The 15,028-nt window shown below is 39.8% G+C and overlaps 1 protein-coding gene across 1 annotated transcript in view; it reads left to right on the top strand.

Moving 5' to 3' along the window:
* LOC140479911 (calreticulin-like) overlaps positions 1-14,195 on the top strand; it is a 44,281-nt gene extending 30,086 nt beyond the window's left edge. Inside the window, exons 7-9 of the mRNA XM_072574280.1 lie at positions 9,530-9,673; positions 9,767-9,859; positions 13,973-14,195. Of these exons, the coding sequence (XP_072430381.1) occupies positions 9,530-9,673; positions 9,767-9,859; positions 13,973-14,110 (375 nt within the window). The 3' untranslated portion in view covers positions 14,111-14,195. The remainder of the gene's footprint in view (positions 1-9,529; positions 9,674-9,766; positions 9,860-13,972) is intronic.
* The last annotated feature ends 833 nt before the right edge of the window (positions 14,196-15,028 follow it).

The raw sequence follows: 15,028 nt of genomic DNA, 5'->3' as shown, positions 1-15,028 counted from the left end.
AAGTTGAAGTTCTAAATTGGAGAAAGGCCAATTTTGATAGTATTAGGCAAGAACTTTCAAAAGCTGATTGGAGGCAGATGGTCACAGGTAAAGGGATGGCTAGAAAAGAGGAAGCCTTCAGAAATGAGATAACAAGTATCCAGAGAAAGTATATTCCTGTCAGGGTGAAAGGGAAAGCTGGTAGGTATAGGGAATGCTGGATGACTAAAGAAATTGAGGGTTTGGTTAAGAAAAAGAAGGAAGCATATGTAAGTTATAGACAGGATAGATCGAGTGAATCCTGAGAAATATACTTAAGGAGGAGTATACAAGTAGGAGTATACTTAAGAGGGAAATCAGGAGGGCAAAATGGGGACATGGGATAACTTTGGCAAATGGAATTAAGGAGAATCCAAAGGGTTTTTACAAATATATTAAGGACAAAAGGGTAACTAGGCAGCGAATAGGGCCCCTCAAAGATCAGCAAGGCGGCCTTTGTGTGGAGCTGCAGGAGATGGGGGAAGATACCAAACGAGTATTTTGCATCAGTATTTACTGTGGAAATGGATATGGAAGATATAGACTATAGGGAAATAGATGGTGACATCTTGCAAAATGTCCAGATTACAGAGGAGGAAGTGCTGGATGCCTAGAAACAGTTAAAGGTGGATAAATCCCCGGGACCTGATCAGGTGTACCCGAGAACTCTGTGAGAAGCTAGAGAAGTGATTGCTGGGCCTCTTGCTGAGATATTTGTATCATCGGTAGTCACAGGTGAGGTGCCGGAAGATTGAAGGTTGGCAAACATGCTGCCACTGTAAAGACAAGCTTGGGAACTATAGACAGGTGAGCCTGACCTCAGTGTTGGGCAAGTTATTGGAAGGAATCCTGAGGGACAGGATGTACATGTATTTGGAAAGGCAAGGACTGATTAGGGATAATCAACATGGCTTTGTACGTGGGAAATTATTTGTCACAAACTTGTAACAAGTAACAAAGAAAATTGATGAGGGCAGAGCAGTAGATGTGATCTATATGGACTTCAGTAAGGCGTTCGACAAGATTCCCCATGGGAGACTGATTAGCAAGATTAGATCTCATGGAATACAGGGAGAACTATCCATTTGGATGCAGAACTGGCTCAAAGGATGGTGGTAGAGGGTTGTCTTTCAGACTGGAGGCCTGTGACCAGTGGAGTGCCACAAGGATTGGTGCTGGGTCCTCTACTTTTTGTCATTTACATAAGTGATTTGGATACAAGCATAAGAGGTACAGTTAGTAAGTTTGCAGATGACGCCAAAATTGGAGATGTAGTGGACCGCGAAGAGGGTTACCTCAGATTACAACAGGATCTTGACCAGATGGGCCAATGGGCTGAGAAGTGGCAGATGGAGTTTAATTCAGATAAATGCGAGATGCTGCATTTTGGAAAGCAAATCTTAGCAGGACTTATACACTTAATGGTAAGGTCCGAGGGAGTGTTACTGAACAAAGAGACCTTGGAGTGCAGGTTCAAAGCTCCTTGAAAGTGGAGTTGCAAGTAGATAGGATAGTGAAGAAGGCATTTGGTATGCTTTCCTTTATTGGTCAGAGTATTGAGTACAGGAGTTGGGAGATCATGTTGCATCTGTACAGGACATTGGTTAGGCCACTGTTGGAATATTGCGTGCAATTCTGGTCTCCTTCCTATCCAAAAGATGTTGTGAAATTTGAAAGGTTTCATAAAAGATTTACAAGGATGTTGCCTGGGTTGGAGGATTTGAGCTATAGGGAGAGGCTGAACAGGCTGGGGCTGTTTTCCCTGGAGCGTCAGAGGCTGAGGGGGTGACCTTATAGAGGTTTACAAAATAATGAGGGGCATGGATAGGATAAATAGACAAAGTCTTTTCCCTGGGGTTGGGGAGTCCAGAACTAGAGGGCATAGGTTTAGGGTGAGAGGGGCAAGATATAAAAGAAACCTAAGGGGCAACCTTTTCACGCAGAGGGTGGTACGTGTATGGAATGAGCTGCCAGAGGATGTGGTGGAGGCTGGTACAATTGCAACATTTCAGAGGCATTTGGATGGGTATATGAATAGGAAGGGTTTGGAGGAATATGGGCTGGATGCTGACAGGTGGGACGAGATTGGGCTGGGATATCTGGTCGGCATGGACAAGACTGTATATAACACAAGAGCCTCAGAGGCATCCACCTGTCTGGAGGAATGAAGGACACAGTTCCAGTCAAGGCAGAGGTAACTCATCTTTTCTTCTCTGTAGTGGAAGGAGCAAAGCACTGCTATTGTGTTTTAGTTGTGAGGGAAGAGGATATTTTGCTAAAATTTGTCCCTTCCTGCAGTTTTCGGGTAAACAGGTCACTGGAAGAACCACTTATAGAATCCCTACAGTATGGAAACAGGCCATTCAGCCCAACAAGTCCACACTGACCCTCCAAAGAGTAACCCACCCAGACCCATTCCCCTACCCCATTACCCTATATTTACCCCTGACTAATGCACCTAATCTACACATCCCTGAGCACTATGGGCAATTTGGCATGGCCAAATCTGCACATCTTTGGTTTGTGGGAGGAAACTAGAGCACCCAGAAGAAGCCCAGACAGATGTGGTGAGAATATGCAAACTCCACACAGATAGTTGCCCAAAGTTGGAATCAAACCCAGGTCCCTAGCGCTGTGAAGCAGCAGTGCTAATCACTGAGCCACCGTGCCAGCTGTACACACATTCATCTGATCATGGAGCAGGGGAGTGGGCATGTGGTGCCAAATCAGATAGTGTGGGAAGACCTCTCACTGAGGGCGAGGTAGATGACCTTGTTGAATTCCTATGGAATGCAGGAGGGTCCCGTACTGTGGTTAAATGGCACAGTGCAAAAACAATTTTGTCAAGTGGCTTTACAGGCCACACACAAGAGGGCATTGAAACCTACCCACTGATGTATTCAAATTGGTAATATACTAGGTCATCCTAGTAGAATTAGACTGGGGAGTTGAATATATTTTGGGTTTAGATTTAATGAGGAAATGTGATTTGGCCTTTGGTCCAACAATCTGGTGCATCTGGCAGATGTCCTGGTTAGGAGGACAGAGACCCCTTGAGGTTGCTACTGGTGAGTACAACCACTGCATATGTACATTGGGAGAAATCTAGGTTGACCTCTTTGAGCTGACTGATGATCAAGTTGTTCAAAGTTTTATTGTACAGTGTCAGAAAGCATTTGCTATTCACAAACATAATTGTAGACGTATGGCAGGAGATGATTTGGAGATGCCAGTGTTGGACTGGGGTGCACAAAGTTAAAAATCACACAACACCAGGTTATAGTCCAACAGGTTTAATTGGAAGCACACTAGCTTTTGGAGAGACGGACAATCACGTGATGAAGGAGTGTCACTCTGAAAGCTAGTGTGCTTCCAATTAAACCTGTTGGGCTATAACCTGGTGTTGTGTGATTTTTAACTTATGGCAGGAGAGGTAGTGATATACAGCCCAGACCCCAAATCATAGAGAGAATATTGTTTTTCAAAACAAGCAGAAGGGGAGGTAACCAAAATAGTCAATAGTCTGCTTAAGCAGGTATTTCATGCCTGGTGGCTCTACTAACAACTCCCTATTTGGCCAGTTAAGAAGCCAGCTAGCTCCTGGAAACTGACAATTGACTATTGTTGACCAAAACCATTCCTTGCAAAGCACCCACTGTAGCCATCAGTCCTGAGCCTATGATGAAACAGACACTTCAGGCAAAGTATTTCACTGTCCTGGATATTAGGAATGGATTTTGTTCCATTCTTTTAAAATGAGAATGATAGTATAAATATGTGTATATCTTTCATGGACAATAGTACATTTGGACTTGTTTGTCACGAGGATTCCATTTTCCATCAAAGGGATGAGAGCATTTTTTCACTACGGAGATGATTTGTTGCCACAAATGGAGACCAATAACAAGCACCTGATTCTGCTACACAGGCTTTTAACTCTCCTCAAAAATCTAGGATTGAAAGTTAACCCTAAGAAAGCACAGATCATGAAGGAGAAAGTGTCTTATTTGGGAACAGTAAATCGAAGACAGCAGGAAAAAGATTGGTGCTATTTGTAATCTGCCTTTACCAAATGATGTGAGCACCCTAAAATTATTCTTAAGATTAATGAGTTACTGTAGAAATCGTATTGACAGCTTTGCTACTAAAGCAGCTCCATTGTTAGATCTGTTGAAATGTAACGCTCTGTGGGAATGGATGGAGCAATACACACAACAGTCAGTGATTTGAAGCAAGCTTTAGTTCAAGCTCCAGGACTACAGGTTCCAGAACCAGAGCTATGCTTTGCATTAGAAGTAGCAGCCACCAACACTGTATGAGCAGTTGTACTGTTACAAAGTAGACATCAGTATTTAGGTCCTGTCTCTTATTGCCTTCAGGCTTTTAACTCCAGAAGAACAAGGCTTCTCATTTTGTTAAAAACATTTGCTTGCTGTTTTCTGGTCTCTGCAACATTTTGTATACATAATTGACCTTACTCCTCTTACCATTCTAACAGGGAGAAAGTAAGGACTGCGGATGCTGGAAATCAGAGCTGAAAAATGTGTTGCTGGAAAAGCGCAGCAGGTCAGGCAGCATCCAAGGAGCAGGAGAATCGACGTTTCGGGCATAAGCCCTTCTTCAGAAGAAGGGCTTATGCCCAAAATGTTGATTCTCCTGCTCCTTGGATGCTGCCTGACCTGCTATGCTTTTCCAGCTAACCATTCTAACAGAACATATGCCTACCCAGTTACTACTGGATGGACACCTTATGGCAATGTTAGAACAGAACAGTTTGATGGACACATATGTTATAAGGCTTGCATATTACAGTTGAATATTACAGTTCCACCTTTTAGCAGACAATTTGCTACATCAGCATGAACCACATACTTATGCTGCAGTTGAAATAAATGACCTGAAAGGACCACTTGTTCCAAAGAGGATATGAATATTCAACTTTAAATTGCTATGGGCCCCTCCACGGTTGAAGATGGCAACAGGAAGACAGAATGTAGCATTTATTTGGAAACTCCAACAGGAGAAACATGTGATGCTGTCTTTTTAAAATTACTGAGTCGTATGAATACACAAGCAGCAGAATTAGCAGCGCTCAGTCTCTATAGTGAGTCATTTTGAAGAATTCCTGACCCTATCAAGCCTTTACTCTGATAGCATGTTTGCTTGTGGTAGCCTGACTGATTTTATTCTGCTCAGGGAAGCGAGCAGCTTAGTGACAGCAGATGGGAAACCATTATCTTCAGCACTGATACTGAAGTATGTCTTAGAACAGGCAAGTGATAAAGAATTTGGGACCATTAAAATTAAAGCCCATCACAGATCATCTCCAGAAGGAAACATCCATGCAGATGAGTTAGCAAAGTGAGGGGGCTGAGAGAGCAAGCCTTGGCAATCTCCAGTGGTGACTGGGACTGAGTGCAGTAAAAGTAAATCAAACTAAAATAGAAGTTCAAGCTCTTACAAGAAGAAAGCCTTTATACAGGACTTACAGGCCACTAGTCTAGCAGAAGCAGTACAAATGGAGAAGAAACAGAAAAAAAGTAAGACATACTTCGATGCCAAAGTCTGACCTATGGAATATGCATTGGGAATGAAAATAATGCTGCAAGGCTTCCAACGTGGCACATTCTTGTCACCAAAATATTTGATTCCTATTCAATAATTAACAAAGCAAGCCCATTGATATACAAAAAATTATTGGCTATTGGTAAAAAGGGGTGGTACCCTGTGAATCACTTACAGGCATTTGAAGCTGAAAATAATATATATCGTCAATACCATGTGCTCCTTAATGCTGTAAATTTACCTCAACAGCAGAAAGCTGCAGATGGAGTCCACTATGTGGGACCAGCTACGTCAGTTAACCTCAGAATTCCAACTGTTACAAAACCAACATCTCCTGACATCCTTGGGATGAATGGCACTGTACACCCCACTCCACCATCTCAACAGCAACAATCAGTTACACCCAAATAACAATTACTGTCATCTCAACTATGTGAACCCCAGTGTCAGCAGTTGGTAACTTTAAAGGAAACTAAATGTAATAAGAAAAACTCAGAACGTGAAATCAAGATTTCACCTCGATGAAACAGAAACAGACCAAACGAGCATTTGGTTAGAAGAGATGTAGTGGACTACCTTGCTGGGGAGTTCGGAAATTCTTTGTATAAACTGATATACCGTACATAGGAGAAGAAATTACCTTGATATTTTGCTTTTGAACTTTGGATAAGCTATGAAACTGATTATTGGAATTGTATTGCTAGCTTTTGCACATGGGATATGGAGTCAGCAGCAGGAATCCAACGTACAGTGAAAGTGGGCACACTTTCTACAATGTAACAATAAGCCTCCTGTGGTGCCATGGAGACCATGAAACTAATATGGTCACCATCTCAGTGGTCAGGAATGCAGATGTCTACGTATTTAACTGGTCCATCAGTAGGAACAATTACAGTTTGAGTCCAGGTTAATATGGTGACTGTATTATTCTATGAATAATTAAAATCTAGTTTCTGCAATCTCTGCTTATACATTCATGCATTAATTTTTAGTGCAATGATAACATGGTGGTCGAGTCCATTTCCACTAATGGAACAAAATGGGCCCAGACGTTGGATAGTTGTGCAAAGCACAGACAAATTAAGTATTGTATGAAAATGTTGATCATGAATTGGTACCAGTAATTCTGAAACTCTCAGGCATTCCATTGCCATTGTGATGTCCAAACCCTTTACCTAACATTTATAAGGAATTGGTTCAGGCGTTGTTGAATAAGAAGGTTACAAACTTGCATGGAGATGTAGGAAGTGCCAAAGTTTGATAGGAGCTGCTGCAGGTATTTATGGTGCAGGAGTTTAAACAGTTAATAGCCGAGACATCAGTGCTGTAAATGATCAATTAAATCAATAAACTTCTCAAGTTAAAAGTATATATGGTGTAATGAATGATGTTACTAAACTTGGTGGTCAAGCAAGGTTGACCACTAATGACACTATCCATAAAATCTTAGAATAACTTGCAGGCGTGATTAACAAGTTAATAAAAGAAACAGGAAAGAGTGGTATATGATCATCTTAAAACTTCAATGTTTATAGCATAGTGTTATTTCAAAAGTAATAGTTATTGTCTTTATTGATGTGCTTATTACTCTATTTTTTTTGTGATTGTTTACTGATCAGTATTCTGTAATTCAATTTATTGATTATTGGTTTGCATCTGTACCCCATAGTGAAATAATTCACTTTGTTTAAATTGTGTTTAAACAAGTTCTTGGTGTAGCAACTGAACTTGGATATGAACTGATGTGGTGGGAAATAGTTAATTACTCTAGTGTTTGTACATCATATTTAACAAAATGAACAAAGACGAGGGACAGTAATACTATAAACTTCAAAATTTCAATAACTGTTTAGAGATTGAAAGGATCAGCAATAAATTATTTCCTGAGATGAAAGCAACAAGGAGAAACTATTATAAAGGAGTGAAGAGCGACATATTAATTAACTATCCCTAGGAAGGATGAGTCAAAGCAACATGAACAAGTTGTTTTTTGGGAGAGAGAGAAACCACTTGATTACTTGCTTTGTTGTTACAAATAGGCAATTAAGATTGCCTGAAAAAGGAATGTCCTGAGATAAAGGGGAAAGTTATGTTTGAACAGATAGTTAAAAGTGAATGTAATATGGAACAGGGAAGCTATTCCAAATAAGAAGGTAAATTTCATACTTGAGGACACAAGTGTAATCTGTGTTGGGGATGAACAGATCTAAAGGATCATCAATAACATCTCATCAGAAACGTAACAAGACAGAAATTTTTATAAGAATAAAATTTCATCAGTCTTTAGTAGCAGAACATTGAAGAACAACACTGCAGAAGAATCGAACCCTGGACATCCAGAGGCAGATGCTGTTGATTGGAATAATAGCTAAATTTCACCATTAATTGGGTAGGTTGAGTTGTGAAACTTAACTTGCTTCCTTGAAGGGTCTTATTTTCGATGCTCCATGTAGTAAAGTTTAAGTAATTATTTCAGTACGTGGATTGTCTGTGAGATGAATTAATAAGTAACTGAATTAAAGGTAACTTGTGGTAATTAACATACAATACACTTAAGTCTTTAATTTTCACCTCCACTTTCAGTGCCTTCCTCCCTGGACTGAGGAGAGGATTTAGACATTCAGAGCTCTGCTTTCTTTCCCCTAACTAGTTGCCTCCCTTTTGCTATCCCACACCTCTATCTTCTTGAGTGCATGGGCATGATGAAAAAAAATATATTTTGATGGATCAACTCATGATCAATAGGAATTTGTTGCATGTTTAACAGTTGCAACCCTTCTGGTCTTCAACTAGCTTCTTATTACAAAAGAAAGTAAGTTTTAAAATTCTTCCAAGAGAATATGGTATGTTTTCCTTTTATCCATATCCACCTGTTAAAATTCTTTTCTTTACCCGATGAAGTTCAATGTAGGTTTGCTAAACCTGCTTCTTTAAATTTCTGAACATTTGCCTGGAAGTTTCAGGAACCAACTCATACACAGCCAGGATAGCTTTTTTTTTAACTTCATCATAATCTTTAAAATCCTCCTCTGTCAGTAATGCACTATACCTGACAACACACTTCACATGGCAATGTCCACTTTTCCTTTGTCCATTTCATTTCTTTTACTATTTATTCAAATGACATAAAGGGTACCTTCATTTTTTTTTTCAAATTTTCACGTAACCTATACAAACTTAAACTTTTCCTTACTGGACTATACATTATGTCTTGGGTTTTCCCCATTCGAATCTTTGTTAGCGTTGGAAGTCTCTTTTTCTAACTACGCAATTTTAAGGTGAGATTCCTAATCTTGTTTCTCTTTTTCTCTCTGCAATTCTTGTTCCAATTTTCTAACTACAGTCTCTTTCTCTTCTCTCCACAACTCTCTTTCTCTTTCTTCAAGCTCAGGTCTTATAAGTTCTATTTCCTTTCCTATTCTTTCTGATTCCAGAATTCCTTTCTACCCTATTTTGAGCTGCTTGCTCTCTTTCTCATGTTCAAACTGCTGTAACTATAATTGAATCCTTATCAACTCATGACTCACCATTGGTTTACACGTCACTCCCACATTTCCACCAGTCCAAAATCATTTGCCAATATTTCAATAATCTCTTCCTTCTTTGCTCTGCAGGCAGACCTATTTATTTGCCAATTCAAGCAGTTTGTTATTTCCTGTAAATCCATCAGAGATACATGTTTCAAGTGGAGGATGATTTAACTGCATCTAATGTCATTTTATCTTTTCTATGAGAAACCTGATATTTGTCCTTTTACCATTTGCATTCACTCCACAGCTGTCCTCATCAAAGTTCCTGGGTCCACAAGTCCTCATAGTTTTGTTATGACTTAATTGGAACAATACATTAATTGGAAAAATATTGTTTAGTTTCTACTTGTATCTGCTTTAAATGTCTTAATGACTAAATGAACAGTAAAATAATTTTTTAAAATTCCTGTGCTCAGGGTGAATGGAAAGCTCATCAGATTAACAACCCTAACTTCAAAGGAAATTGGGTTCATCCAGAAATTGATAATCCTGAATACAAGCCAGATTCCAACATATGCCAATATGACAACATCGGTATTCTTGGTCTTGATCTATGGCAGGTATGTCTGTTAATATTCAAGGTGTTGATATTTGATTGAACTAAACCAAGGAAATTATAGTTTATACATTCTCTAATCTTTTATCTGACATAGGTGAAATCTGGAACAATCTTTGACAACTTCCTTATTACAAATGATGCAAAATGTGCTGAGGAATATGGTAACCAAACATGGGGAATAACTAAGGTAAACAATTAATTTTATTTCTAAAAATACTTTACCAGTGCCTGACATAATCAAAAATAATAATGCATTTACAGAATTCCTACACTGTGGAAAGAGGCGATTTGGCCCATTAAGTCACACCGACCCTCTGAAAAGGATCCCACCCAGACCCCTAGCCAGTTCCCCAAACCCCACATTTACAATTCTGGATTAGTGGTGCTGGAAGAGCACAGCAGTTCAGGCAGCATCCAAGGAGCTTTGAAATCGACGTTTCAGGCAAAAGCCCTTCATCAGGAATAAAGCATCCTTTATGCCTGATGAAGGGCTTTTGCCCAAAACGTCGATTTCGAAGCTCCTTGGATGCTGCCTGAACTTCTGTGCTCTTCCAGCACCACTAATCCAGAATCTGGTTTCCAGCATCTGCAGTCATTGTTTTTACCTACATTTACAATGGCTAACCCACTTAGCCTGCACATCCCTGGACACTATGAGACCGTTTAGCATGACCAATTCACCTAACTTCCACATCTTTGGACAATGAAAGGAAACTAGAGTGCCTAGCAGGAATCCATACAGACAGAGGAAAAATGTGCAAACTCCACACAGAGAGTCACCCAAGATCAGAATCGAACCCGGATCCCTGGTGCTGTGAGGCAGCAGTGTTAACCACCGATCCACCATGCTGCCCTAATTTTGGTGCCTTCTGTTTTGGAGTCAGTGGGAATGTGGAGTCAAGACCACAATCAGATCAGCCATGATCTTATTGAATGGCAGAACAGCCAGAACATAGTTATTTATGTGTCAGTCTTTCCTAGAGAGGATACACATTGTATCCTGGAGTAGATGTAAATCAGAAAGTGAAAGGGAGAGGAACCCTTGAAAATTATATTATAAGGGAAGTAGTACTAAGTAGGTTATTGGAACTTCAAGTTGTTGAGTCTCCAGGTCCTGACAGACTTTATCCTAGAATCCTAAAAGAAGTAACCAGTGAAATACTTTATGCATTGGTTTTAATTTTCCAAAACTCTTTAGATTGGAAAATAGCTAATGCAACTCCTGTATTCAAAAAGGGACTGAGGCAGAAAGCATGCAACTACAGGCCAGTTAGATTAATATTTTCAGAGGGAAAATGTTAGAAGCTATTATTAAAGATGTTATAACAGGGAATTTGAATAGGTTCAAGATAATCAGGCAGAGCTGATGTGGTTTTGTCAAAGGGAAATCATTTTTATTTAATGAAGAAATAACTTTTGCTGTAGATAGAGGAGAACAAGTGGACGTATTATATTTGGATTTCCAAGCGGTATTTGATAAGGTGGCACATCAAGAGCTATTGGGGAAAATAAAATGTTCATGCTGTAGGGAGTGATTTGCTGACATGGATAGAATATCGGCTGGCTAACAGGAAGAAGAAAGTATGAATAAGTGAGCCTTTGTCAGGCTAGCAGGACACAATGAGTGGTGCGCTATGTGGGTTGGTGCTGAGTTTCAACTGTTTATAATTTATATAAATGATTTAGATGAAGGGTTTGAAGGTATAGTGGCTACAGTGCTGATGACAAAAAGGTAGGTAGGAAAGTGAATTGTGAAAATGGTATAAGGAGCCTTCAAAAAGACATAGATAGTTTAAGCAAGTTGGCAAAGTTCTGGCAAATGGAATGCCACATGGGAAAGTGTGAAATTGTTCATTTTTGCAGAAAGAATAAAAATGAAGTATATTATATAAATGGGAGAGGTTGCAGAGCTCTGAGATTCAGAGATATCTGGGTGTCTTGGTACATGAATCATGGAATGTTAGAATACAAGTTCAGCAAAGTAATCAGGAAAACTAATAGAATATTATGGCTTATTGTGAGGGGAATTGAATACAAGAGTAGGGAGGTTATGTTACGGTTATATAGGGCATTGGTGAGACCACAACAAGAGTACTATGTACAGTACTGGGCATCATACTTACAGAAGGAGGTTAAGCATTGGAAGCAGTTCAGAGAATGCTTATTGGACTGATAGCTGGAATAAGCAGGTTGCCTTGTGAGCAAAGGCAAGACACATGAGGCCTGTTCCCTCTGGAGTTTAGAAAAGTCAAAGGAGACTTAATTGAAATATATAAGATCCTGAGGGAACTTGACCGGGTGGATGTTAACAGGATATTTTCTTTTGTTGGAGAATCTAGAGCAAGAAATCATACTTTAAAAATAAGGGATCACCCATTTAAAACAGTAATGACAAAACATTTTTTTTGTCTGAGGTTTGGGAGTCTTTGGAATTTGCTTGCTCAAAAGGCAGTGGATGTAGAATCTTTACCTTTTTTAAGCAGAAGTAAGCACGTAGAATTGAGGTTAAAATCGGATCAGCCACAGTCTTATTGAATTACAGAACAGGTTCAGAAGACTGAGTAGCCTACTCTTCTTCAAGTTTGGATGCTGTATTAATATATAGGGTCATGTTCTTTGCAGAAAGAAAGAATATGTACATGTACTACATCTGTTTTACTTAGCAAAATAATTAGCAGCCATTCACTGGTTCATTTCTTCAGGCAATACCTTGATGAATTAGTCATAGAATCATAGAGATGTACAGCATGGGTCCAACTCATCCATGCTGACCAATATCCTAAATTAATCTAGCCCCATTTGCTAGCACTTGGTCCAAATCCCTGTAAACCCTTCCTATTCATATACCCATCCAAATGCCTTTTAAATGCTGTAACTTTACCAGCCTCCACAACTTCCTCTGGCAGCTCATTCCATACATGCATCATCCTCTGAGGGAAAAAGTTGCCCCTTAGGTCCCTTTTAAATCTTTCCCCTGTCACCCTAAATGTAGTCCCTCTAGTTCTGGATTCCCCCACCATAGGGAAAAGACTCCAATCTATTGATGCTATCCATGCTCCTCATGATTTTATAAACCTCTGTAAGGTCACCCCTTAGACAGTCAATCTGCCACAATCTGAGTTTAAATAAAGCTCAACAGTTAACTGTCAATCATCATTAACTGGTGCACAGAAACATAGTAGATAGGAGCAGGAGGAGGCCATTTGGCCCTTTGAGTCTGCTCCACCATTCATCGCGTTCATGGCTGATCATCCAACTTAATAGCGTAATTCTGCTTCCTCCCCCTAAACCTTTGATCCCATTCACCCCAAATGCTATATCTGGCTGCTTCTTGAATACATTCAATGTTTTGGCATCAACTACTTCCTGTGGTAACAAATTCCAACAGGCTCACCACTCTTTGGGTGAAGAAATGTCTCATCTCCGTCCTAAATGGTCTATCCTGAATCCTCAGACTGTTATCCCTGGTTCTGGACACAGCCACCATCAGGAACATCCACCCTGTATCTATCCTGTCTGGTCCTGTTAGAATTTTGTAAGTCTCTATGAGATCCTACAAAGCCCCCGACTCTTGTCTGAACTCCAGCAAAAACAATCCTAACCTTGTCAATCTCTCCTCATGCGTCAGTCCCGCCATCCCTGGAATCAGCCTCATAAACCTTTGCTATACTCCCTCAAGAGGAAGAGCATCTTCCTCAGAAAAAGAGGCCAAAACTGCACATAATAATCTAGGTGTGGCCTCACCAAGGCCCTATATAACTGCAACAACGCATCCCTGCTCCTGTACTCGAAATCTCTCACAATGAAGGCCAACATTCCAGTTGCCTTCTTTACTGCCTGCTGCACCTGCATGCTTACATTCAGTGACTGGTGCACAAGGACACCCAGATCCCACTGCTCAATCCCCTCTCCAAATTTACAGACATTCAGAAAGTGATTTGCCTTCTTTTTTTTGCTTCCAAAAGTGAATAACCTCACATTTATCCAAATTATACTGCATTTGCCCACTCACCCAACCTGTACAGAACATGCTGAAGAATCTCTGCATCCTCGTCACAGTCTACCCTCCCAGCCTACTTGTTATCATCTGCAAACTTTGAAATGTTACAGTGACGACCAATCAGAGTCCACTTGCTAGCCAATTAGCACTTCCCTTAGAGGTTCTGGTAGTCCTCTGATGAGAGCCAGACAAAAGCCTCAACAAAATGTCTCTTTTTCAGCAATTATTCAAGATTTGTTTGACCAAATGACTTTAATGAAAGATGTTTCACAAGGTAACAGATTTAGTTCTTTATAATAGATTGCTGAGAAGAAAATGAAACAACTTCAGGAAAAAGAAATGAAGGCACAGAAGGAAGAAAAGGCTGAAATAGAGGAAGAAGGAAAAGAGGAAAAAGAAGGAGACATGGAGATGGATACACATAAATATGAATTGTAAAGATTTAAATCATGTTGAAGGTTCAATGAGACAACTTATCTACATTTAGAATGTTCATTGTGTTCCAAAAGGTTACCACCAACAATTGCACTGTACCTTCATAAACAAATGTGTCTTAAAAATGAATGGTATTTTTTTTTGGTATATATAAGATGATGCAGTAAGATTTACTTGTAGAGATTGTGGAATTTGCAGCAAAAGTAAATCTAAGGTCTACAATTTCATCAACATGAAATGTCAAAGATCAGTTTTGATTTTGATGTAATTCAATGTTAATTTGTGGTCATTGAACAGATTTTCAGAAGTTCATTGGTTGAAATAGTTCATTTTTAGTCTGACAGCCGGCCACCCCTGAGTGCTGTTGGCCCAATAGAGGAGCACTACCTCAGTTGCACCAAAAGCAGGCACCACCAATGAGATGGCTCAGTGGGTAGGAAAAAAATTTAAAGATTACAGAACTCTGAGCATTGGAGATGAAGCCTTATCAGGATATAATTAGCCTGGCAGGTCTGTCTTTACATATTATGATAACCATTATGTTTTGGGGAAAGAGTTTTCTTTGGAAGATGTTTATTGGTAAAATACCTGGCTTTGAGTGATTGATACTGTGATCATGTTGTCTGTGAGAATGGATAAAATGGTTAGTGGGTGTAAGTAGCATGTAGTTGTGGCTTTGGTCTTATGTAGGATCTTGTTAAGGACAAGCTTTCTGTTGGTATGATTTGGAGAGGCCGATGTTGGACTGGGGTGTACAAAGTTAAAAATCACACAACACCAGGTTATAGTCCAACAGGTTTAATTGGAAGCACTAGCTTTCTGAACGCAGCTCCTTAATCAGGTAGTTGTGACAACCACCTGATGAAGGAGTGGTGCTCTGAAAGCTAGTGCTTCCAATTAAACCTGTTGGACTATAACCTG

This window comes from Chiloscyllium punctatum, chromosome 7 (genome assembly GCF_047496795.1).
Source record: "Chiloscyllium punctatum isolate Juve2018m chromosome 7, sChiPun1.3, whole genome shotgun sequence".
Lineage (NCBI taxonomy): Eukaryota > Metazoa > Chordata > Chondrichthyes > Orectolobiformes > Hemiscylliidae > Chiloscyllium > Chiloscyllium punctatum.
Note: the sequence above shows the minus strand (reverse complement) of the source record. Positions and strands in the feature narration are given on the sequence as shown.